Consider the following 27,540-nt stretch of genomic DNA (forward strand, 5'->3'; position numbering starts at 1 on the left):
AAGTAGGAAGGTTAAATGAATGATTTAACTTCTCTGACAAGTGGCTCCTGCTAACACTCTGGTGACTACAAAGGAAAGTATTAGCAGGTACTACACTACAGGATAGGCAGCAGTGCAGTGAGACGGGATAGTTTCTGCTGTTTGGGTGCTACAAACTCTTCTGCGGTTGGGGATAGCCACTAGGGAGCCATAATTCATCCCAAGAATGAGCAAGTGAGCAATCCAGGCAGTTTTCAGAGTAGCAGCCATGTTAGTCTGTATCCGCAAAAAGAAAAGGAGTACTTGTGGCACCTTAGAGAGCACCGTGGTGCTCCAGCTCTAAGTTCAGAAGGTACTAACTAGACTGTGGTTCTTCTCAGAAAAGTGACTGTGCAAATGGCATCTTATTCAAACAGAGATCAGCGCCTTGTGCGTGTTTGGAGTCAGGGCTGCTGGCTTTACTAAGTAAAATCTGTTTCTTTTATTGTTTCCGTGCAGAGATTCAGCTGTGTGGAAGCAGATGGATTCTGTACTGCCTTGTGTATCACCAACAGAATTGTTAACTAAGTTCCGACTGCAGAAGTTTTGTTATTGCCTCGGATAAGACCCAGCTTGATGTTCAGATCTCAGGAGGAGCCTGCTGAGCTGGCAATTTGGGGGAAAAAAATCTCTAAATGAGCCGGTTTGACCTGGAGTAATTGCCACTTATACAGTCACTTTTCAGAGAGGAACCGCACTTTCGCATGGCAGTTGGCTTTGACTGACTGAGTGCAGCTGATGTGTCTGAGTTCTATGATCTTCAGGTACACTGCAATATCTTTTCCCAAAAGCCCTCCATGCTTATGCAGTGGAGAGTTAAAGAGCAGTTAACAACCCACAGGCTGTTTGAAAAACATCAAAACTACCTTCCACAGTGGCGGTGCTCAAAAATGTGCAAGTTCTACCTAAAATAAATACATACGCTCATTTTAGTTTCTCTGCAGTATTCCCTTGTACTTCCCTATACTTACTGCCAGAAATACCTTCAAGATTGCAGATACTGAGGCTAGCTAACTGCTAATCTGGTTTAGTTATCTTAGGCAACGGACAGGTTTGTGGGTAACCAGTGTTATATAGACCATATTGTTTCCTGAAAGTTTTTCTCCTTTGTTCTTTACCACCACTGATACTGGCATAGAATCAAGATCTTTCTCAAGAGTTCGTCTGCCTCTGAGCTTTCGCCTATAGAAACACCAATAAAAGAGAGAAGTAAATAAAGAAATAATCTCAGGTCAAAATCCTCTTTTCTGACATTACAGCCACCACTTATGAAGCTATCTCCTTATGTGCCTTGTTTGTATCTGCAAGATTCCTGCCTCACCCCTGAAAAATCTCAGAGCCCTGAATCTGCTAGACCCCAGCTGAAGTTATTACTGCTTCCAGGTTTATGGCCATTTCATCCCCTCTTACAGGCTGCACGGAGTCCAGGAGCTTGGTGAGCTGGTAGAAACGCCGAGAGCAGGATGTGGGATTCTTTCTCTTGCAAGCGATGATACGATCAAGTTCCTTTATGTAGTTCATTCGAAGTTCATCAAAGAACTTCTGATTCTTCAGGCCATCCACCGGAACTGGCATGGGGACAAGGAGAGGAAACAATCATCATGCGTAGAGAAAAGAAAACAAGAGCAACAGGAAGACTGAAAACCCCCCACATCCCCAGTCATTCCCCTCATCTTCGCTCCCACTGTGGATGATTGAGGCTCACTGTCTAGGGACGGGGGGCGGGGGAGGGGGCTGTACATTTACTAACAAAGTCTTTGTCTGGTGTTGTCATTATCACAAAACAAAGGTAGCACATCAGACCCGTCACAAGCTGAGGTCCGATTTTCCTGCTCAGCCACTCACAGGTCCATTTCTTAAAAGCAAGGGAGTTGGCCAAACCCCCATCATGAGTAGGACTCAAGAGCAGGTTAGATAAGGGCATTACATTGGGAGGACTCCTGCAAAATGCAGAGGGCAGGATGGATGGCTGTAGTGATCTTTGCTGGCTCCACTATGGCATCTAATTTCTAGTTCTGAAGCCATCTCTCTGCCTCTCGGCACAACAGCTGAGGCAAACATTCACAGCAGGGACATGTGGGGAAACCAACTTCATACAGGTTTTGGAGTAGCAGCCGTGTTAGTCTGTATTCGCAAAAAGAAAAGGAGTACTAGTGGCACCTTAGAGACTAACCAATTTATTTGAGCATAAGCTTTCGTGAGCTACAGCTCACTTCATCAGATGCATCTGATGAAGTGAGCTGTAGCTCACGAAAGCTTATGCTCAAATAAATTGGTTAGTCTCTAAGGTGCCACTAGTACTCCTTTTCTCTTTGCAACTTCATACAGGGTCCCACAGAGCATATCAACTATTAATCTGCTCAGAGAAGGATGTTGCCACTCACTAATACTGAAGAGGAGTAGCGCCTTCATGCAGAGAAACTCCTGGGGCGTGATTTGAAGCCACCCGAACTCCTGAGAAAGATGTCGCATCCTGAGACACTGGCTGTACATTCTGGATTTGTGCATTCGGTACCTGGCAAGATGCATTGGTGAGAAGGTTAAAGCACTGCTGGTCTGATATGCAGGCTGATCGAGATATTTATTTTAAAAAAAGACAAAGACCCAACAACTTTGCATTTACCCTAGCATGTTCCATCTGAAAAGGAGCTAGTCTTTATCTCTTGTGGGATCTCAACAGCAGCATGGCCTGAATTCAGGAAAAGAAAGTTTTCCAAAATACCACCTAGCATCTGCTTGATGGGGAATGGGATGATCAAGTGGGATTTTAAGGTTCACCTGATCTTCTCACTTGCTGAAAAGTGACAGCAACAATGTACCATATTTAACAAACCACGGGCATCTATCCTTGTGCGAGCGCTTGGAGGAAGAATCAGGCTTTGTTCTGAGAGCCATGCTCCCACTCTGTCTGTGGTCTCAGTGACGACACAAGGGGAACATCAAGATCACTATTTTTTTTTTTTGCCACAACTTAGCTGAGGGCCAATCAGACAGTAACACTGCAGGAACTCCTGACACTCTGTTGCCACCATTCCAAACTGGTAAATTAATGCTGAAGAAACAGTTCCATTGCGGCTCCTTTGACAGGAAGAAGATTCTCTTGTTAAATCTCTAATCCTCCACCACACACTATTTTGATCATTCTGTGAACTACATGTACCTTTTCTATGGATTTCTTCACTGTATAAGCACAGAGGGGAATCAGCTGCAAATGTCCCATCACACAGAGAGGCTTAAAACTTCTAGCACTGCAGTTACAACATGAAAACCAGGGACTCCTGGTGCACATGCCAATGTATGGGCAGCTGGAGAAGTCATTACCAGCTGAAGAAGCAATGCTCCAAGTGAGCAGGTATCCAGAACACCAGCTGAAGTTAGGACTCGGGAGTCAGGTGCTGGAGACAGCACCAGTGCTGGCTGAAGATGTGTATTGTGTGTGTGGGGGGAAAGGGGGGACAGGACACCAGGTATGATGCCTCATCCTGTACCGTTCGAGCATGCCTAATGCTTACTGTTATCAGTCAGACGGCCCATGAGAGCAAGGGCTGTTGAAATGAGCTGCACTGGAGAAGTGAGAGACAGGGGGGTATGAAAGAGGGTGATATGGGGAGGGGAAGCAGTATGGATGGGTGGGAAGGGGGAAAAACAGGGAAGAAAGAGAGAAACCAAGGGGTGGTTCCTGACAGGGAAGGAAGATAAGGAGGAGGAAAAAGAGAGAGAAAATAATAAAATATCAGAAGGAAGAAGAGGGGGAATTGTCTGGAGATCGATACTGAGACCTGCCTCATTGGGTATCAATACTGAGATATTCCCAGCTTCCTCAGCTTTCACCCTCTGCTGAAGCAAGGGCAATGAGCCAGGCTTTGCCAACCCTCCTCCTTCTGGGGGCCCTGATGAAGAGAGATCAGCCACTGGGATTGGTGTCCCTGACACCGCCATGGACAATGAGGCCCAACAATCCAGCCAAGTGAGATTTGGTGTTCAGGGGTTTCCAAACAATGTGAAAGGAAATGGGACAATTCTGTGTGGAAAAGGTCACAGATGCCTTATGCTATAAAAATACCTGCAGTTGTCACATTGCACCCCGAGAACATGTCGTATACAGATGGTTTATAATCTGACATACTAATCCCTAATATATTACCAGGACAGGTCGTTACTCATCCAGGCCATTTGCCATAATAATCAGGTCGCCGCCAGCTATGCAAAGCTTCCATTTATAAACGTATCTTTCACTTTGTGAGGTCCATTACACAAGGTGCTATTGGCTCGGCAAGGATTATCGTGCTGTCAGTAAAGCCAGCTAACAAGTTAATTATGTCTCCATTTACACAACTGTGCTGTGGGGCTAAGAACTCAACAGGCCTGTAGGAGAAACCCCCCAAACTGTTGATTTAAAGGAGACCCCTTTTCATTTAAGGCAACTCAGACAAAGGCAGGTGTTTTAACTATGTATTGAATTCGGTGCTTGGATACCCTGGCAATGGGTGTGGTGTAAGAGACCAGGCAGAGAAGAAGACAAAGGAGAGAGCTGGTGGTTTCAGAATGAACTCCATGGTTCAGAGCATTCTGAACCACCCTTTAAAAAGCCTTGTCAGACCAATACAGTCTGGTTGCTGGGCACAACAGAAAGGTGTCATAAAAGAGCTGCTATTCTTAGTCTGGTCTATTAATTTCTAGCAGTAGTGAGTGTGTCTGGGAAAGAACAACCAGAGTCTGAACATTCCCAGCAGTTGGAAGCACCTCTTCTCTGTGCACTTTAGGTCATGCTACGTCTGATCATGCCCTGACCTGCCCGCCGGTGAAGGGGGAGCTGCACTGGCTCTCTGAAGCACAGCAGGATCTCAGGGATTAGTCTCTTACAGTCAGCACCCTCTTTCTCTGAATGTGGAGTCTATCTGGGCCTGGTGAAGAAGGATAGAAGAGGCTCGGTAGCACCACCTACTGTTCCTGGATCACCTCAAGGAGATTTCGGCAGACTAACTAGCAGAAAATGAGCAACATTCTTGAATTTTGAAATGATGTGAGCAGCTCTTGGTGTGAGATTTTCTGACCTGTACTCATAGGGAGCCTGTTAGATAGCTGTCCCTCTTTCACTCTCTGTCTGCAACCCTTCTGACATGAACAATACAAAATATCAAATTGTTGCTATTTAACACTTACTCATTGAAGACCAAGTCAGGAGCAAAGTAAAGCATTCTGGAGTTAACATTGGTGAAAGATCTCCATCCCATGGCGAAAATCATAAGACCCATCCAGGAATACTGGATTAGTGCCATTTGGTCATCCACGTGCAGGTTACGGAATCCTACAAAAGGCCGTAAACAGAGATCACAAGTTCGGTCTGGATTCAAACAATTCACCAGAATTTCTGTTTTTTAATATAGCACTTTAATTCCCAATCTGTGCTCCTGGGGACTTTAGAAAGTTAGGACAAGGTGGCCCTCAGCCTAATCTCCATATGTCCCAGGTTACCGGTGTGTTCAGCTCTGAGCCAGTGCGTATGGGATGTCTGCATACACAAACTAATTCAATCTCTTCCTTCTACTACATGACAGAATTGCAACCTTGCTGTATTGCAACCTTGGAGTCATGGCACTGACATGCTGATAGTAAACTGGAAGCCTCCAAGCCAGAAGCTGCAATTGATGGGTTGTGACTCAATGTAGGAAGAAGAGAAAGAACAGGTGAAAACACAAACAGCTTGGGGTGTTAAAACAGGACAGTAAGTTGCACTTATATAGTATCTTTTTCCGAGAGTCTCGGAAAAGAACTTTATAAACAATAAAATAGTGTTCTCAGGATGATTCATAGCCATGCCACAGGCACATTTGCAATTCACAGAGAGACACACACACAGACTATGCAGTCAATAATTCAAAGCTATTTCTAATTTGTCTGGATATTTACCAGTACATGTAGCCATAGATAACCTGCAATCCTGATCTTAGCTTTCTATGCATTTTTACATTACTTTGACCAAATGTTAAAACAATGGTAAAGTCTTAAGCATATAATTATGAGCCATCAATTCAAACTTCTGTCTCTTGTCTGAGAAGCTGTCAATTTCAAGTGAGCACAAACCTTGTGTTACCGCTATGCTGTAATTGCTTTAGGACTGAATGCATTCTTTCCGTTTTTATTTCACTGCACGAAAGCACACGTGTTTAAATAGTGCTATATGGAGCTAGTATAAGGGATTTTCCATTGTCAGGACTTTTAAGTACTGATGGACTCAATATTACTAGTAGGCACCTAGGGTGAAACTTGTTAGCAAAATACAAGTAAACATTATACATTAAAATCATTTCCATGCTTTATAAACTCAGGTATGTGTTTTCTGAGAAGTATTTAACTTAGAACCAAGTTATCTTTTCAGTTAGGTAATACATGTATAAAAAACCTTTCCTACTTATCCAATGAATTTGGTGTGTAGATGAATTCTCCAGTCTAGTTTGACGGTTTACAATGGCTGGTCTCTTGAAATAGGAAGAAAGCTCCATTCAGTTCAAGGTGGTTTTAGCTCTATCTATGTGGCCCTTATTACCATAGAGACTCATTCACCTGCACATCTACCAATGTGATATATGCCATCATGTGCCAACAATGCCCCTCTGCCATGTACATTGGCCAAACCGGACAATCTCTACGCAAAAGAATAAATGGACACAAATCAGACATCAAGAATTATAACATTCAAAAACCAGTTGGAGAACACTTCAACCTCTCTGGTCACTCAATTTCAGACCTAGAAGTCGCAATTCTCCAACAAATAAACTTCAAAAACAGACTCCAACGAGAAACTGCAGAACTGGAATTAATTTGCAATCTGGACACCATTAAATTAGGCTTGACTAAAGACTGGGAGTAGATAGGTCATTACACAAAGTAAAAACTATTTCCCCATGCTAATTTTTCCCCCTACTGTTACTCACACCTTCTTGTCAACTGTCTGAAATGGGCTATCCTGATTATCACTACAAAAGGTTTTTTTTCTCCTGCTGATAATAGCCCACCTTAATTGATTGGTCTCGTTACAGTTGGTATGGCAACACCCATTTTTTCATGTTCTCTGTGTATATATATCTCCCTACTGTATTTTCCACTGCATGCATCCGATGAAGTGGGTTTTAGCCCACGAAAGCTTATGGTCAAATACATTTGTTAGTCTCTAAGGTGCCACAAGTACTCCTCATTTTTTTTTTTTTTTTGCTGATACAGACTAAAGTGGCTACCACTCTGAAACCTGTCATAGTATCCTTGTGTTTCCTGAATGAAAAAGAAAAACAACAAATTCTCTTTGCCCTTCTTTGCCAGGAGGGGTAGCCTGAAAGCTAGCAGAATACACATACAATTACATGTACTTTGTGTGTGTGTGTTGTGTGTGTGGTTGCATTTAGTTCTGCATGTTGGGAGGCCTGTCTGTGGTCATTCTGATCTCTTGTGGGAGTCACTTAAATGGTCTAGGTGCAGGTTTGGTGAACGATGACTCCTGCACTCACAAGCCCCAATGCTGGTCGGCAGATTAATGGCTTCAGTGGAAAGTAGCGGTCTTGGCAGGGCATGGTCACGGAGTGAGAGGCAATCTCTCAGGTTTCCCATAGAGGGCTTTGTATATTAAAAAACAGACTTTGAATTTGACTCTGTATTCAATGGGAAAGCAGAGTAGAAAGAAGTGCACAGGTGACCTGTTCATGGCAGCCTGTGCTTCGGTGCAGACAGTTTTTCTATATAGGGTGACCGCCTTTGTTGGATGGAAATAAGGGAAGGGCACATGAAAAATAAGGGACATTGCTTTATTTTAAGGGAAATTTTAGGGAAACACCATTTCCCTTAGCATAGTATTTATTTTTTTCTCATGGGTACATTTCTACTGCCCTCCAGTATACCAAGCAATCATCATAAGCTTCAATTTAATGTTTAAAATGGTACTTATTATCAGTTTTAATACCTTTTAATACATCTTAAAATAAGGGCTGCATGGTCACCCAAAGGGGCAAATCAGTAAAACAAGGGATGGTCCCTACAAATAAGGGAAGAGTGATCACCCTAGATCTATACCAGATGAAGATTTCGTGGGCTACTAGGCTTCATTCCTAGATATGAGTAGACTGACTTGAACCTGAAGGACATGAATATGTGGATTGCTGTAATCAGATCTTTCTCTAGTAGGATGGGGCACAGTCTCCTGCCGAGTCACAAGTGGAAAAGAGCATTTTTTGCAGCTATTAATGGCCTGGCAGAGGCTGGGATGAAGATTCCCCTCCATATCTCAGGATCAAGGGACAACAGTGAGTGGCATCTCAGGAGAGAGCCAATTGCTGGGACGAGAATTGCTGTTGCCAAGAAGGCCAATGGCATTTTGGGATGTATAAGTAGGGGCATAGCGAGCAGATCGAGGGACGTGATCGTTCCCCTCTATTCGACATTGGTGAGGCCTCATCTGGAGTACTGTGTCCAGTTTTGGGCTCCACACTACAAGAAGGATGTGGATAAATTGGAGAGAGTCCAGTGAAGGGCAACAAAAATGATTAGGGGTCTGGAACACATGACTTATGAGGAGAGGCTGAGGGAACTGGGATTGTTTAGTCTGCAGAAGAGAAGAATGAGGGGGGATTCTTCTCTTCAAAGAATTTGTGGATTTGATAGCTGCTTTCAACTACCTGAGAGGTGGTTCCAAAGAGGATGGTTCTAGACTATTCTCAGTGGTAGAAGATGACAGGACAAGGAGTAATGGTCTCAAGTTGCAGTGGGGGAGGTTTAGGTTGGATATTAGGAAAAACTTTTTCACTAGGAGGGTGGTGAAACACTGGAATGCATTACCTAGGGAGGTGGTAGAATCTCCTTCCTTAGAAGTTTTTAAGGTCAGGCTTGACAAAGCCCTGGCTGGGATGATTTAATTGGGGATTGGTCCTGCTTTGAGCAGGGGGTTGGACTAGATGACCTCCTGAGGTCCCTTCCAACCCTGATATTCTATGATTCTATGATTCTATGAGGACTGGACTATCACTGGGCCTGTCGTTCCATTTCTTTATTTTCAACTTGTGTCACCATGGAGGGGAGGAACTTTTGGCTTATGCAGAAGGCTCAGTTCCTTACCAGCTAAAAGGAAACAGAGGCCTGGCTGCATCTCCATGAAAGCCACTGCTACACATGGCAATTTGGGCATCCACATGCATTGAGGAGCTCAAAAGGACTCGAAAGCTGTGAAGTGTCTTTACAATAAGTCGGCAGGTAACTTCTATTGAGGGGGATGTGACAGAGGATGAAACCTTGTTAAAGCACCTTTCTCTTTCTAACTCCTGGGACAGACAGCGGCATGTCTGGATCAAATAATGAACTCCATTTGGTACTGTAACTTCCATTTTGTATTAGGACTTCCATTCTGTGCTGAATATGTTTAACCTTGCCCAAGGCAAGGTTATTGAATTGCATTCCAGATAAGCACCTTCCCCAGGGATTGGGACTAACACCTCATTGAAGGACCACCACTGAGAAGCCATCTCAGTGCAACCTGAAGCCATCAGCTTGGATTGTTTCTCAAATGCTAGCCTGACCCCTCGGAACAATGGATCTTCTAGACGGGGCACCAACAGTGGCTGATAGATCTGAAGCTTCTGAGCCAGGGCACATGGCAAAAAAGATAGAGAATATATTTAAAAGGGGGTGCTGCTTTGAGTCTGGAAGGCAGACCATTGACACATGTAAGATGGACAGGCCGGATAGAGAGACATTACAGTTCTTTTATTCATTTTTGATGGGTGGTCCAGTGACTGATTTCCTTTAAAAGCTGATATGGACCAAACAGGATACAATCCTCGCTTTCTATGAAGAACTGAGGTGGTCCATGCAGAACATCAGAGGGGTGTTCATGCATCACCTTCTTACAAACCAGTGAGAAAACAAAAGTTGTCTTTTGTGGATTTATATTTGTAACTGCATGCTGTTACTTGTGGGTTTTGTTCCCAGAACCAAGGGCCATAAATCTTGGGACATCCTGGTTTAATTTTGGAATTTCAAGGGTTTAAGCAACTGATAGATACCTCCTGGGAACATTCTTTTCTGGGGCCTCCTGTTTTGCCATGCATATCTCTGCAATCTTTGCAAAGTGTCCATGTGGCTCCTGAGTGTGGGGTGGTATAGCTTAGGTCAGCTGTGCACAACTCTGTGTTTCTTTTCAGATTGACATTTCTCTTCCAGTAACTTTATTTCTTGAAGAGATGTCCACTTTGAAGTTTTCTAGCCTATACCTAAAGCCTCTGCATATTTTGGGGTGATAAATGAACTCAATCAATCCATTCCCAGCAATATACAGATCTAATCCAAAGACCAATGAATTCAATGGAAAGGCTCTGAATTAGGCCCCAAATCACTTCAATCATCACTTTCCTTCACTTGGCTCAGGATCAGGAGGAAGAAACAGTGGTCTAAAACTTCATCCTCTACATCATTACCTGTTTATTCTCCTTAATTCAGTTCTGAAGTTGGAATCACTTGTGTGTGCTTTGGAGCTGTGTTGTTTGTGTGTGAATCAAAGAGTTAATGGACCTATGTAGTTTTCAGTTCTCATCACATACTTTGCTCAGACTTCCCTTAATATTGGCTTTTCAACGTTCTAGTTAAATGTTTCACCCGATCTTTAATACACCACTGACTTCCTGAGGAAACTACAATCCAACGGTGATCTTCCTGAAAACGCTATCCTAGCCCCTATGGATGTAGAAGCCCTCTACACCAACATTCCACACAAAGATGGACTACAAGCCGTCAGGAACAGTATCCCCGATAATGTCATCGCAAACCTGGTGACTGAACTTTGTGACGTTGTCCTCACCCATAACTGTATTTGGGGACAATGTATACCTTCAAATCAGCGGCACTGCTATGGGTACCCGCATGGCCCCACAGTATACCAACATTTTTATGGCTGACTTAGAACAACGCTTCCTCAGCTCTCGTCCCTACTCTACTTGCGCTACATCGATGACAGCTTCATCATCTGGACCCATGGAAAAGAAGCCCTTGAGGAATTCCACCATGATTTCAACAATTTCCATCCCACCATCAACCTCAGCCTGGACCAGTCCACACAAGAGATCCACTTGCTGGACACTACAGTGCTAATAAGCGATGGTCACATAAACACCACCCTATACCGGAAACCTATTGACTGCTATGCCTACCTACATGCATCCAGCTTTCATCCAGACCACACCACACGATCCATTGTCTACAGCCAAGCTCTACGATACAACCGCATTTGCTCCAACCCCTCAGACAGAGACAAATACCTACAAGATCTCTATCAAGCGTTCTTACAACTACAATACCCACCTGCTGAAGTGAAAAAACAGATTGACAGAGCCAGAAGAGTACCCAGAAGTTACTTACTACAGGACAGGCCCAACAAAGAAAATAACAGAACGCCACTAGCCATCACCTTCAGCCCCAACTAAAACCTCTCCAACACATCATCAAGGATCTACAACCTATCCTGAAGGACGACCCATCACTCTCACAGACCTTGGGAGACAGGCCAGTCCTTGCTTACAGACAGCCCCCTGACCTAAAGCAAATACTCACCAGCAACCACACACCATACAACAGAACCACTAACTCAGGAACCTATCCTTGCAACAAAGCCCGTTGCCAACTGTGTCTACGTATCTATTCAGGGGACACCATCACAGGACCTAATCACATCAGCCACACTATCAGAGGCTCGTTAACGTGCACATCTACCAATGTGATATATGCCATCATGTGCCAGCAATGCCCCTCTGCCATGTACATTGGCCAAACTGGACAGTCTCTATGTAAAAGAATAAATGGACACAAATCAGATGTCAAGAATTATAACATTCAAAAACCAGTCGGAGAACACTTCAATCTCTTTGGTCACGCGATTACAGACCTAAAAGTGGCAATTCTTCAACAAAAAAACTTCAAAAACAGACTCCAACGAGAGACTGCTGAATTGGAATTAATTTGCAAACTGGATACAATTAACTTAGGCTTGAATAAAGACTGGGAGTGGATGGGTCATTACACAAAGTAAAACTATTTCCCCATGTTTATCCCCCCACCCCCCGCTGTTCCTCAGATGTTCTTGTCAACTGCTGGAAATGGCCCACCTTGATTATCACTACTAAAGGTTCCCCCCCCCCCACTCTCCTGCTGGTAATAGCTCACCTTACCTGATCACTCTCATTACAATGTGTATGGTAATACCCATTGTTTCATGTTCTCTGTGTATATAAATCTCCCCACTGTATTTTCCACTGCATGCATCCGATGAAGTGAGCTGTAGCTCACGAAAGCTTATTAATTTAATAGTGTAGTATGATATATCTTTTAACTGATTGTCTGGTATGATCACACCTACATGATAACAATCGGCTAGATTCACAAAGGAACTTAGTCCTGGTGACAACGAGTCATTCCTAACTTTTAGAAACCTAGAAAATCACTGGAATTCACAAAGCCTGATTTTGGTGTGGAAGCTCCATATATAATGAATGAGGAGAGATGGGTGTCCAAAAATGGGATTCATAAAACACAGCATGTGAAGTGGCTCCTTGCCAATGGAAGGTGCCAACAAAAGGGGTGCATGCAAAGCCCCGCCCCTCTCTTGGAGATAGGCACCTAAATCCAGGTTGCAGGGAAGTGCCTCCTTCTGCTTGGGATTCTTGACTGCAAACCCTCTCTGGTGTTAGGTGTCTATGCCATATTTGCAAGAAGCTGCTGGGGAGAAGGGGGGAATCAGTGCTCCCACATCCCAATTGGATACCCTAACCACTGGGCTAAGAGTTATGAGGGAGCTCCATCTCCCCGCAAGAGCTGTTTTGTGCAAGTTCACCTATAGGGGCCAGATCCAGCAGGCAAGGTCTGAGCATGCAGGCAAGTTAAGTGGAGAAATGCCTGTATTCCTTCAGTCATGCATCACTCTGGGAATTAGGCATACAGATGCCTGGTGTGGGGCAGCAGTGCATACACTTGGGGACAGAGACATAGGTGCCTAGGGAACTTTTACTGCAAAAATGTAGGCACAAAATGATTTTAGGTACCTACAAGTTTTGAGGGCAGCTGAGCAGGAGTTTTGTGAATCCCAATGGGGCCTGATTCTGGGATTTAGGGGCCTAAAGTGGTACTTCGATACCTAAGTCCTTTTGTGAATCTAGCCCAACATCTGCAAAGTTAAATCTTAATAAGATTCAAGTCATTGTTCATTTTAATTTTAAAGAGTTGAAAGCATAGACAGTTTCTTGCAATTAATGTGAACACAATACAGTTTTATGGAGAGATGCTTTTAGCTTCTCTTAATAAACATTTTTATTTGTCTACTAGACATTTTTATTTTTACAAGATTGGCAGCTTATGAGTTTCCTTAATAACAAAAATTGGAAATTTTAGTTCCCTTCTCATCAAAATCAGTTATTTTAATTTATTAAATTTTAGGGTTTACATTCCATCACTGATTACTGACACATTATATTAAATTGAAGTTTCTAATAGAACTGAATACCCATTTTCTGTTCTGGAAGCCGTATTGTCTAGACAGTGGAAAACAATGTCTACTCAGAAAGTGGAAAGCAAAGTTTATCCTAGAGCTCCAGGAAGAAATCACAGCCAGTGTGGAGCAGGCTGTCCAGCACGGTCTATGATTTGGGGGGCGTGTCATAAACATACAGCTAAGGGTAGCATAAAATCCCTCCTTTACCTGTAAAGGGTTAAGAAGCTCAGATAACCTGGTTGGCACCTGACCAAAAGGACCAATAAGGGGAGAAGATACTTTCAAATCTGTGGGGGAAGGTTTTTGTTTTGGGCTGTTGTTGCTCTCTCGGGAGACAAAGAGAGAGACCAAGCAAGTAATCCAGCGCCTACTGAATGATACATCTAAAATTACAGAAATACTCTCAGGTTAGGCTAGGCTAACCGCAGGGAGGCTAAGATGATGGAAAGTGATGTCCAAAAGAAACTAGATTTAGCTAGACTGGAAGCAAAAGAGAAAGAAAACAAACATAAGAGACGGATGGAATTAAGACAATTAGAAATTAATGCAGAGGAAGCTGCTCACAAGAGAGCTATGGAGGCCCAGAAGCATGCTCAGGAAGAGATGGAAAGAGAGAGGAAGCATGTCCTGGCTGTTATGGAGTTGAAAAGACAGAACCCTTCAGCAGCTGACTCCACTTCCCCAAAAATCCACAGATGGGAGCGACTATGTCCACAATATGATGAATCCAGTGATATCGTTGAATATTTCATCACCTTTGAGAGACTGTGCACCCTCCATGCAATTCCTGAAGATCACAAGATGACCACATTGGTAGCAAAATTGACTGGAAGAGCTCTGGACATATTCAACAAGATACCTATTGAGGATGCTTCTGACTATGGTAAATTTAAGGATTTGGTTTTGAAACAATTTCAAATTACACCTGAAACTTACAGAGTTAAATTTAGAGCCCTTAAGAGAGGGGCTGGACTCAGTAATGTGGCTTATGTAAACCAGATGAAGGATCTGTTAGATAAATGGGTCAAAGGAAGGGGTGTAACTAGCTTTGAAGGGATGTGTGATTTGGTTGTACAGAAGCAGTTCCTGACTATGACCAGTGATGATGTAAAACAGTGTTTATGGGATAAGAAAATGGACTCAGCAGAAAGTCTTGCTTCTTATGCTGATCAATATGAGCAGTCCCAGAACGTCAGAGTGGTGGGGCAGATCGGAACAAAGCAGGTGGAGGTAGCAGAGAGAAACAACCCTCATTGCAGTTTGGGCCGATACCAGAAGGGACACCCCAAGACCATACCATACCACCGGGGGCAGCTCTAGGCCCCAACTACACCCCAAGTTAGTACACTGTTTGATGGTGGCAACCAAGTGGTTCACCCCATGAGCTTCTGTAGTGGGGTGGACACCCGCTTGGGCCCAGAGGGGTTTAAGATAGCCCTGGAAGAGGGCTGGGGCAGGGGAAGAGCTGGGCTGATTGGCAGAGCAGCCTCAGCTGGCGGCCACACCTCAATCAGGGCCCAGCTGGCTCTATAAAGACTGTGAGCCAGAGGCCCAGAGAGTCTCTTTCTCTCTAGCTCTGAGAGGGAGGGACCTGGCTGCAGAGACCTGAATAGAGGATCTAATTTGGAGCAGGGCTGGGGAAAGGCCAAGGGAGCCGGGGAGCTCTGGCCTAGGAAAGGCCTAGGCTGCAGGCCTGGGAAGGCCTATTAGGTACAGGGGTTGCAGGGGCAGCCACGGGTAGGCAGAGGCACCAGGTCCAAACCCAACTTTGCCTGTGATGAGTGGCTCATACTGCAGTCTGCCCCAGGGCGTGGGGACTAGCTGGTGACTGGCAGGAGCCTATGACTGAGGTGAGGTAGGGATAGTGGGTGGGGGGTTCCTCTGGGAGGGGGGAGACCCAGAATTGTGGGGTACTGCCAGGGTACAGCACCCAGTGAAAGGGGCACCGGGGTCCTGGGAGGGACGTGGGAACCAGCAGCAAGGTGAGACACCGGCCTGAAGAGGGCACTCCGGAGGCTGGAACACTAATTCCCTGAGACGACCAGCAGGAGGTGCCACTGGTGAGTCTGTGCCTGGTTACAGCTTCCCAAAAGCTTTTCATGGTTCCTGCCAGGAAATTAGTTCCTGAATCCTTAAGGATGTGGGAGGGCCAACCTACCCTGGCAAAAATGTCTGTGAATGCCTGGCACGCACTTTTAGCCAAAGTGTTGCTTAGAGCTACTGCTTCCGGCCATTGGGCGGCAAAATCCATGAAAGTCAGTATGTACTGCTTTCCTCTGGGTGTTTTTTTTGGAAAAGGACCCAGAATATCCACAGCTACTCACTGAAAGGGAATCTCAATTATGGGGAGTGGCTGGAGAGGGGCTTTGACCTGGTCTTGAGGTTTCCCACTCTTTGGCACACCTCACAAGACCGGACATAGAAAGAAACATCCTTGCCCATTCCCTCCCAGTGGAATGACCTCCCCAAACGGTCTTTGGTCCTGTTCACCCCAGCATGGCCACTTGGATGATTGTGAGCTAAGCTCAAGAGCTTTTCCCGGTACTTAGTTGGAACTACCAACTGTCTTTGAGGATGCCAGTTCTCCTGGTGCCCACCAGAAAGAGTTTCCTTGTATAGAAGTCCTCTTTCTACAACAAATCGGGATCGGTTAGAAGAGCTGAGAGGCGGTGGGTTGCTCTGTGACGCCGTCCAAGCTCCTTGGAGGCTTTCATCTGCTTCCTGCTCGGCCTGGAACTGTTCCCTTGATGCTGGAGACATCAGTTCCTCACTGAATTGTGGACTTGGGCTTGATCTCTCTGGAAGCGATGGAGGTGATGGGGCTGTTTTCGCTGACTGTGAACCACTCTCTGCTGGTGCACTACGTTGTGTTTCAGGCTCCGGTTGAGCTTCTTGCACAGGTTTAGCTGCTGTTGCCAGAGCAGGCTCAGAGGTGCCTTCTGTTGTTGGGGTTGCAGATGGGGTTGCAAGCATTGGATTCAGTGCTGGCAATGGTTCTGGTGCTGGTTGCTCCACCAGTTCTGGCTCTGGCTGGGTCTCTTTGACTGGATCTACTACTGCTGTCACAGACGTTGGCATGGGGTCTGGTTCCACCACCCCAGTCTGGGTCTCTGGTAACAGACTGGACCCTTGTAGGAGGCTCAGGAACAGAGCTAGGTGTGAAGGCTTGCTTAGCCTGGCTGCGGGTGACCATTCCTACCCTCTTGGCTAGCTTCACATGGTTGGCCAAGTCTTCCCCCAGTAGCATGGGAATGGGATAATCATCATAGATTGCAAAAGTCCACATTCCCGACCAGCCCTTGTACTGGACAGGCAACTTGGCTGTAGACAAGTCAAAAGAGTTTGACTTGAAGGATTGAATCATCACTTGGGCCTCTGGGTGGATGAATTTGGGGTCCTCTAAGGATTGGTGGATAGCTGACACCTGTGCTCCAGTGTCCCTCTGCGATAACTTTCTTCCCGCCCACACTCAGTTTCCCTTCCCTTGAGGGTATCTGGGAGGCATCTGGGCCTGAGGACCTTTGGTGTGACGCCGGTGCAATGAACTGTAATCTTTTGGGGTTCTTGGGGCAGTTTGCCTATACATGCCCCAGCTTGTTACATTTAAAACATCATCCAGCTGACTGGTCACTGCTGTCCACCATCAAACAAATGGCCTGGAGGAGAAGTTTAATAGAACTTTGGGGGCCATGGTATGCACAGCCGTAAATGAGCACTCTAGTGATTGGGACCTAGTGTTGCAGCAGTTGCTCTTTGCCTACAGAGCTGTACCACATCCCAGTTTAGGGTTTTCACCATTTGAACTTGTGTACGGCCGCGAGGTTAAGGGGCCATTACAGTTGGTGAAGCAGCAATGGGAGGGATTTAAGCCTTCTCCAGGAACTAACATTCTGGACTTTGTAAACAACCTACAAAACACCCTCCGAACCTCTTTAGCCCTTGCTAGAGAACCTAAAAGATGCTCAGCAAGAGCAAAAAGCCTGGTATGATAAACATGCCAGAGAGCGTTCCTTCAAAGTAGGGTACCAGGTCATGGTCTTCAAGGCACTCCAGGCCCATAAGATGGAAGCATTGTGGGAAGGACCATTCACGGTCCAAGAGTGCCTGGGGGCTGTTAACTATCTCATAGCATTCCCCACCTCAAACCTAAAGCCTAAAGTGTACCATGTTAATTCTTTAAAGCCCTTTTATTCCAGAGAATTAAAGGTTTGTCAGTTTACAGCCCAGGGAGGAGATGACGCTGACTGGCCTGAAGGCGTCTACTATGAAGGAAAAAGTGACAGTGGCGTGGAAGAGGTGAACCTTTCCATGACCCTTGGGTGTATGCAGCGACAGCAGATCAAGGAGCTGTGCAGTAGCTACGCTCCGATGTTCTCAGCCACCCCAGGACAGACCGAACAGGCATACCACTCCATTGACACAGGTAATGCTTGCCCAATTAGAACCCAACCTTACTCGGTGTCTCCTCAAGCCAAAACTGCTATAGAACAGGAGATCCAGGACATGCTACAGATGGGTGTAATCCGCCCCTCTAACAGTGCATGGGCATCTCCAGTAGTTCTAGTTCCCAAACCAGATGGGGAGATATGCTTTTGCGTGGACTACCGTAAGCTAAATGCTGTATCTCGCCCAGACAACTATCCAATGCCATGCACAGAAGAGCTATTGGAGAAACTGGGACATGCCCAGTTCATCTCCACCTTAGACTTAACCAAGGGGTACTGGCAAGTACTGCTGGATGAATCCACCAGGGAAAGGTCAGCCTTCATCACTGTATGAATTTAATGTGCTCCCTTTCGGGTTATGAAATGCACCCGCTACCTTCCAAAAATTGTTGATAGTCTCCTAGTGGGATTGGGAGAATCTGCAGTCGCCTACCTTGATGTGGCCATCTTTTCTATTCATGGGCAGGACACCTGGAGCATCTATGAAAAGTCTTCGAACGCGTAAGGAAGTCAGGACTAACTGTTAAGGCTAAGAAGTGTCAAATAGGCCTAAACAGAGTGACTTACCTTGGACACCAGGTGGGTCAAGGAACTATCAAACCCCGTACAGGCCAAAGTGAATGCTAGCCAAAAGTGGCCTGTCCCAAAGACAAAGAAACAGGTCCAATCCTTCTTAGGCTTGGCCGGATATTACAGGCGAGTTGTACCACACTACAGCCAAATTGCCACCCCACTGACAGACCTAACCAAAAAAGGAACAGCCAAATGCAGTTCAGTGGACTGAAGAGTGTCAGAAGGCCTTTAACTAGCTTAAAGTGACATTCATGTCTGACCCTGTGCTAAGGGCCTCAGACTTTGACAAACCTTTCCTAGTAACCACAGATGCGTCCAAGCGTGGTGTGGGAGCAGTTTTAACGCAGGAAGGACCAGATCAAGAATTCCATCCTGTCGTGTTTCTGAGCAAGAAGCTGTCTGAGAGGGAAAGCAACTGGTCAGTCAGTGAAAACGAATGTTACGCTATTGTCTACGCTTTGGAAAAGCTACGCCCATACGTTTGAGGATGGCGTTTCCACCTACAAACCGACCATGCTGCACTGAAGTGGCTTCATACCATCAAGGACAACAACAAAGAACTTCTTTGGTGGAGTTTAACTCTCCAAGATTTTGATTTTGAAATACAACACAACACATTTCAGGAGCTTCTAACGAAGTGGCTGATGCACTCTCCCGTGAAAGTTTGCCAGAATCAACTGGTAAAAATCGTCCTTGAAATGTGGAAAATATTGTTAGTTCTTAAATTATCAGTAGTATATCTAGAGGTACATGTATCTTATTCTGTTTTCTCCTAGAGCTCCAGGAAGAAATCACAGCCAGTGTGGAGCAGGCTGTCCAGCATGGTCTATGATTTGGGCGGGCGTGTCATAAACATACAGCTAAGGGTAGCATAAAATCCCTCCTTTACCTGTAAAGGGTTAAGAAGCTCAGATAACCTGGTTGGCACCTGACCAAAAGGACCAATAAGGGGAGAAGATAATTTCAAATCTGTAGGGGAAGGTTTTTGTTTTGGGCTGTTGTTGCTCTCTCGGGAGACAGAGAGAGACCAAGCAAGTAATCCAGCTCCTACTGAATGATACATATAAAATTACAGAAATAGTAAGTAATAGCAAGGAAATGCATTAGAGTATCTTTTGTTTTAGCTTGTGAATTTTCCCTGTGCTAAGAGAGATTTATCCCTGTTTTTGTAACTTTGAAGTTTTGCCTAGAGGGGAATCCTCTGTTTTGAATCTTATCACCCTGTAAATTACCTTCCATCCTGACTTTACAGAAGTGCTTCTTTTACTTTGTTTTCTTTATTATATAGTTTCTGTGTGTGTGTGTTTTTAAAGAATCTGATTGGTTTTTAGTGTCCTAAAAACCCAAGGGTCTGGTCTGTGCTCACCTGGTTTACCTAGCTGGCTGGTAGATTATTCTCAAGCCTCCCCAGGAAAGGGGGTGAAGGGACTTGGGGGGATATTTTGGGGAAACAGGAACTCCAAGTGGGGCTTTTCCTGAATCTTTGTCTAACTCACTTGGTGGTGGCAGCAGTACCCATCCAAAGATGAGGAAGGATTTGTGCCTTGGGGAAGTTTTTAACCTAAGATGGTAGAAATAAGCTTAAGGGTCTTTCATGCGGGTCCCCACATCTGTACCCCAGAATTCAGAGTGGGAAGGGAACCCTGACAATGGTAAACACTCCCAATTAAGTTAGCACCCCTACAGCAAATGAATGACCTTGTATAAATACATTATTAAATAAAAGATTTCTAATAAACTCCAAATAACAAACACTGGAGTAGCCATAGAGTCTTAACTCAAAGGGCCAATGTGCAGAAATCTTGCAACACTTTAACATCTAAGTATCTATCTTAGAAACCATCAATTTGACAGGTGCCTCTGATGTGGCTGCATGAACACTGGGTCACTGCAGAGAGAATGAGGCATGCTCATCCCCCTTGTCCATGGCTAAAAGTGACCCAAAATCCAACCTGAAAACCCCTGGAGAAAAAATAAAACCGACCTATACAGGATCCACCTCTTTACCAAGTGTTGTGTAGACAGACTGTTTTTAAAACAGACAGTGAGAAGTAGGGCTGCCAATGTAAAATTTCAACTAGAGCCCAAATTCAAAGGGTTCTTATTAAACATATATGAAGGGAAACCAAACAAATATGACAAAGAAAATTCAAAGGGCAGAAAACCTACCTGGTGTGAAACTGGGCCACATTGACTGGCCACTTACTTTAGGAGAAAACAGGAATAAATGCCTCATTTTAGAATGCAACCCTAACTATGGAGTCATTACCAGGTGCCTCCATAATAAATACCACATTTTATAGGTGTCACCATCAGCCTGTCCTCTGCTCTGGGCACACAGGAATACAATCGCTGGCCATTAGCCTTTCAGCAGCTGTGCACTCTAAGAATCAAATGCATGAAATAGGACATTTTCAGGCATCTTTGGAAGCCAGAGCATTAATGAAGTCAGAGAGTGTGTCTAGAATGTAGGTTTGGTTGATGTTTGCCACAGGATAACCCTTTCTGAAGCTTACTTCTCTCCTGTAGCTCTCTTACAGTATGCGATAAACTGTGAAATAGTGTTAATCTGCTAATAACAAATTAATTTAATATTGTTACTTATAACATTACATTAATTTGTGCTAAATAATCCAAACTCCAATCAATTTTTGGCACACTTACACTTCCGGGCATGATTGTCCTGTAGTTTTATGTGACAGAGAGAGACACAGAGGGACTTCCGCATTTAAAGCTCTTTGACAAATTATATTAAGATGAAATTCCAGCACTTGGAGGAGATACAGTGTGAAAAACGCTTGGGAGGGTGTAGATTCTTTCATGCCAATGTGTTCTTTTCCCCAGCTACTGTCAGTCTGGTTTTGCCCATCTTCCACCTCCTCCATTATCAACCAGCATTGTTTTCATTCTTTCCCTCAGAGGATTCACTCCTTCCACCCTCTCACAGGAGTGTGTCACAGTGTTGGTCCTTCATTTTAAGAAGGAATACTGCAGCTCCTGCCTGAACCTAACATTCCTCCTAAAGCAGACAGAGATCATTGCACAGAGAAAATTAGAGAAGCTTCTCTTCTTTACAGCAACTTCCATCCTTGCTGGTCTAGAAAACATTCAGCTATTTGAAGAGCCTAGTGCTTAGATTTGCAGAAGCTATTCACTTGTGGCCAATACCATACCCATGTGACAACCACCTGCCAAGGGACTGAACCCAAGAGTTTTCATTCTAAAAGCACAAGTCTCTTCTGCTTGAGCTAAAGGAGTAAGCACCTGCAGCAGACTCACTAACCTCTCATGTACCAGCCACTAGAGGGGCACAAATCCCACGCTACGGCAATGTGGGTTACACTCAAATTTTGTGGATGTAATTTGTGCTCACAGAAGAAAACATTCTGAAAATGCATCCCTACAAATGTTGTGGTTTTGGGGCCCAGATTATTATGATTCTCCTACTGAAACATGGCCTTGCCATGATTTGAGTGTGATGCTTTTAGGGAAGTGGGGGAAGGTGCTGGAATTTCTCATTTTTCTCCTCACCTGGCAAGGCCTTTGCCCACTTCACCACGTGCACCAGCTGCCTCTCCCCAAGCTCATTCAGGCTGGTCAGCAGGGCAGCAAAGGAGTCGGCCTGGTTGTTGTCATGGCCTGCACACACCACACCAGGCTCAATGGCTTCCAGGACATTGAGGAAAATGGGCTGGCAGTCAAACCCATCGATGCATGTCATCACCATCTTGGAGGACTGCTCATCTGTTGGGCTGGATGAGCTGGCTCCCTCGCCATCCTCTTGCAGCTTCAGGTTGCCCAGTTTCTTCAGCTTGCGGGCTGTGGAGAATGACACAGCTTGGCATGATGGTTAAATATAAAACAATCTCAAGGCTTCTTACAATTCCAGTCCCACCACCCACAAGGAGGGTGAAGCTGAAAGAGAGCTGCACCCTCACATTTAGTCTAGCGACAGCTGCGGCCTACAAAGCTATCCAGGTGCCATGGTGATGGGGGCACTGTGTAAGAATAAGGATGGAGGTCTATTATACAGAGAAAGCGTTCAACCCATTAATTCATACACGGAAAGCAGTGTTACTGAGACAAGGACGAGGCTGCTTGACTTCAAGAGCAATTGGTCCCATCTGCATGGTGTTACTTTCAGATAGATTTATTTTGGAAGGATTGCTGGGTCAGACCAATGGTCCATCTAGCCCTGTCTTCTAACCTTGGCTAATGCCAGATGCTTCAGAGGGAATGAACAGAACAGGGCAATTTATCTAGTGATCCATCCCTGGCATCCACTCCCAGCTTCTAGCAGTCAGAGGTATAGGGACACCCAGAGCATGGGGTTGCATCTCTGACCATCTTGGCTAGTAGCCATTGATAGACCTATCCTCCATGAACTTATCTAATTCTTTTTTTCAACCCTGTTATACTTTTGGCCTTCACAGCATTGCCTGGCAATGAGTTCTACAGGTTGACAGTGCGTTGTGTAAAGAAGTACTTCCTTGTGTTTGTTTTTCACCTGCCACCTATCAATTTCATTGGGTGATCCCTAGTTCTTGTGTTTTGTGAAGCTGTAAATAACACTCCCTTATTCACTTTCTCCACACCATTCATGATTTTATAGACCTCCATCATATTCCCCTTTAGTCATCTCTTTTCTAAACAGAACAATCCAAATCTTTTAAAATACCTCCTCATATGGAAGCTCTTCAATACCTCTGATCATTTCTGTTGCCCTTCTCTGTACCTTTTCCAATTCAAATATATCTTTTTTGAGATGGGGTGACCAGAACTGCACACAGTATTCAAGATGTGGGCATATCACGGATGTTATGACTGCATGTGTGTGTTGAGGAAAGGGGGGGTGGCGTGTATTGATCCAAACAACTGTGCAAGTAAAAAAAATACATAACACAACATATGACTGACAGCAAATAAATCACTGCACCATGTGACTCTGAAGCACAGAAGCCCATCACCCTGTGGCACCACAACATAGCACAATCTCTACATCATAGTTATCTTGCTGGAAATTTATATTACACCCATCACTGTGGTATCTAGGCACTATTGCCATGCAAATTATTGTGACATCACAAATCCAATACTGTAACTTTATTACAGGATTAACCAGAGGGAGAAAATAAGCCATGAACAGCAGGCTGAATCTAAGCCAAACACTGGAGGACTCAAGCATTCCTACTCAAGCATTCCTCTACAAATGGATCAAGGAAATCAAAGGACTAGATGGCACCAGAGCTGCTTCACCACAACCATCTCAGTCACTTCCTTCAAAACAGGCATCACTCAAGACAAGATGGCAATTAGCTGGGATCAGGTGGAGCTGCAACCTTGTGGATGTGTGATGTTAGCATACCATTGGCAAATTGCAGTGCACAGGATGCCACAATGAGGATATCCTAGAAACCAACACCTACACACTACAGAGACGGACCTCATAGATTAGACAGACAGATACATTAGATCAGTGGCTCTCAACCCTTCCAGACTACTGTATCCTTTTCAGGAGTCTGATTTGTCTTGCATACCCCCATGTTACACCTTACTTAAAACGACTTGCTTACAAAATCAGACATGAACTACAAGTGTCACAGCCCACTATTACTGAAAAATTTCTCACTTTCTCATTTTTACCAAATAATTATAAAATTAATCAACGAATATAAATATTGTACTTAAATTTCAGTTTACAGTACATAGAGCAGTACAAACAAGTATGTCTGTATGACATTTTAGTTTGCACTGACTTTGCTAGTGCTTTTTATGTACCTGTTATAAAACTAGGTAAATATCTAGATGAGTTGATGTACCCCCTGGAAGACCTCTGCATACCCCAAGGGGTACTGTACCTCTGGTTGAGAACCACTGCATTAGATAGATTGACAGATGGTTAGATCTCACATACAAATTATACAGTCCATGAACAAAATACCAGGAACTTCATGTGTAAAATTTAGAAATGCTTTGAGATTGGGTATTCAGTGTTCAGTTTAATTTATAATGTTCTGATGTTTACATCAATGGCTGACTGGTTCATATGTATGAAATCTACTGAGCTGAGCATGTTACTCTAGATGGTAAACCTTTTATCCCCAACAGCCCCAATGAAAATTAATCAATCATGATAAAAAGCTGATTGCTTAGTTCAAGCACAGAAAATAACACAAACTGTTGTCCTTGGGGTTCTGGCACCTACATTATATGATACTCATCTGAAACTTCCTTTCGGCTGTAATTAGAAAAATAAGCCTTGAAACGTAAAAATGTCAAGTCAAAGTGCAGCTTTGTAAATCAATGCAAAGGCTGATCTTTAAATAATATACTCTGGATGATCTACAGTAATAGCAATTAAGGGAGGCTGCTTTGAGAAAATGAGAACATGGAAATAAAAATCAGAGAGTAGCATGGAAAACAAGACCAAAGTGCAGCATGACATAGTCCTGCAATTATTTGTGTGGGTCACAAGCAAAACAAGAAATCACTCCTCTCAAACTCCTCCAAAACTCTGATGGCAGCCATACCATCAGGACTCAGAGTGATGTCGCTCACCCCCAGTTAGTAACCTTGAGATACCTTCCCTAAAAAAATCTATCATCAGGGCAGAACAGGAGAACTGTACACTTTAAGTCAATAGGTGATTGGATTTTGGACAAACAAGGAGAGACATGAGTACAAAGTGCTGATTTCCGGTTACTAGAAATCCCACCATAATCAATAAAAAATCTGGAAAGGCTGGAGGCATGACTGAGCAAGTCAATGTCATGGTGACATGCTGATGTCCTTCAGTTCAATCCCTTGCTGTACTTTTAAAAGTCTATGTGCTTACAGGGAACAAGGTCCTTCCACTTTAATGAGAGAGAGAAATTTCAAATCAGTCCCTTCAGAGTTGAATAATCAAGACAAATAAACCAAGAAAAGTGTCATCCATTATAGGTCCTGCATCTACAAAGAGGTATATGTTATTGTATGCTATAACATACATGTGCATGGATCTGAGACCTACAGTCAGTGCTATATTCATTTAAAAAAAATTGAATTACTAGTGGTAAAAAGGATCAATGTGAAGAAAGAAAACAACAAGTTGAAATAATCACCCCGACTCTCATGAGAATATATAGGTCATATATGTTTCTGTTCAAAAGGAGTGTCAGTGATATGAATAATTCCCATTTCACAGAGAAGGAAGATATAAGCATTTGTGTTTATTTTTATTGCCAGGGATGGAGAAGTTTGATTCTTCCCATCACCAATGAAAATCTGATTTATTAGATCCAGAGGACTTTCAGATTTTTTCTCAGCGGAGGAATTATACTGTATTCAGCCTGAAAAACGAGCAGCTTTCTCAAAGGTATTGTTATTTCCATGGCATTGGTGGGTACTTCTCCAGAACTATATATACCCCATCCATATTGTGTTACCTATCTGGTCCTTTTCAGTGTTTTACTTTTTTTTATTTTTTAATCTAAAAACATGAGAGGTTGTTTCAGTGAAAGCATGGGTGAAGCATTCAGACATTTGGACAAACACAGCATCCAGGAAAACACCTAGCCCTCCTCCCCACCCCCTTCAAATTAGCACAGCTCCTCTTGACTGGTATTTTGCTTTGCTTATGTGCACAACATTCCCACTGATGGCAACTGTCACTCTGCACATGCATAGGAACAAAAATAATTAGAGTCAAGATCTACTGTGAAGATATGAGAGGAGGTTTTTGGCTCCCCACCCTCAATCTGTAAATAATGCACTGCCATCATTACAAACACCCTGGCAAAATAATTAGATGAATAATGATAATGAAAAATATATTAACTGCTTTTGCTGTTACTTGAAATATGAAAAATCTGGGGGCCTCACAATATACTGGGTTAAATGCACTGGTCTTCCACCTATTTACCATAAATTACAAGTGAGATGAGTTTGATATTCTCACTTTACTCTTTATTCAGTAAATATTTCTGTTGTGTTTGGGGAAAAGCCAGATAATATATTCACATCACATGATGATGATAATGATGAAATACTTTTCATTCCAACAGTAACTAAGGAGGATGTTAAACAGCAGCTACTAAAGTGAGGCATCTTTAAATGAGCAGGTCTGGATAAGATGCTTCCAAGAGTTTTAAAAGAGTTTGCCGAAGAGCTCTGTGGGCCACTAATGTTGATTTTTAATAAGCCTTGGAACACTGGGGAAGTTCTAGAGCACCAGAAGAAAGCTAATGTGCCAATACTTAAAAAGGGTCAATGGGATCACTAAAGTAATTACAGAACTGTCTGCCTAATTTCAAACCTAGGATAAATAATGGAATGACTGCAAAAAGAAGGTAATATAAGTCAAACTACCTTAATATCATTTTTGATAACAAATGTGGTTGGTAAAGGTAACAGTGTTGATGTAATACACTTCTGTAAGTCATTTGACTTAGTACCACACCACATTTTGATTAGTAGGCTATAATGATGAAACATCTACACGGCACATAGTAAGTGGGTTAAAAACTAGCTAACTGATATGTTTCAAAATGTAATTGTAAATAGGGAATCATCGCTGAGTGGGTGTGAGACTAGTGGGATCCTGCAGGGATTGGTTCTTGGCCCTACACTATTAAAAAAAATTTATGAATGACCTGGAAGAAAACAAACTCATCATTGATAAAGTTTGCAGATGACACAGAGATTGGGGAAGTGGTAAACAATGAAGAGGACAAGTCACTGACACGGAACAAGCTGAATCCCTTGGTAAACTTGCTGCAGTAAAACAATATGTTTCAATACTGCCAAATGTAAGAGTCATACATCTAGGAACAAAGAATGTAGGCCATGCTGACAGAATGGGGGAATCTAACTTGGGAAGCGGTGACTGAAAAAGACTCGGAGTCAGGGTGGATAATCAGCTGACCATGAGCTCCCAGTGCCATGCTGTGGCCAAAAGGGCTAATGTGATCCTTGTATGTATAAATGGGAACATCAAGTAGGAGTAGGGAG

General features: G+C 43.9%; 1 protein-coding gene across 1 annotated transcript in view; it reads right to left on the reverse strand.

The window, feature by feature from the left end:
* Positions 1-27,540, reverse strand: part of AR (androgen receptor) — a 110,864-nt gene that overhangs the window by 172 nt on the left and 83,152 nt on the right. Inside the window, exons 4-7 of the mRNA XM_074963138.1 lie at positions 22,081-22,368; positions 5,182-5,326; positions 2,403-2,533; positions 1,429-1,586 (exon numbers count right to left, since the gene is read on the reverse strand). Coding sequence (XP_074819239.1) covers positions 1,429-1,586; positions 2,403-2,533; positions 5,182-5,326; positions 22,081-22,368 — 722 coding nt within the window. The remainder of the gene's footprint in view (positions 1-1,428; positions 1,587-2,402; positions 2,534-5,181; positions 5,327-22,080; positions 22,369-27,540) is intronic.

This window comes from Natator depressus, chromosome 9, assembly GCF_965152275.1.
Source record: "Natator depressus isolate rNatDep1 chromosome 9, rNatDep2.hap1, whole genome shotgun sequence".
Classification (NCBI taxonomy): Eukaryota; Metazoa; Chordata; order Testudines; family Cheloniidae; genus Natator; species Natator depressus.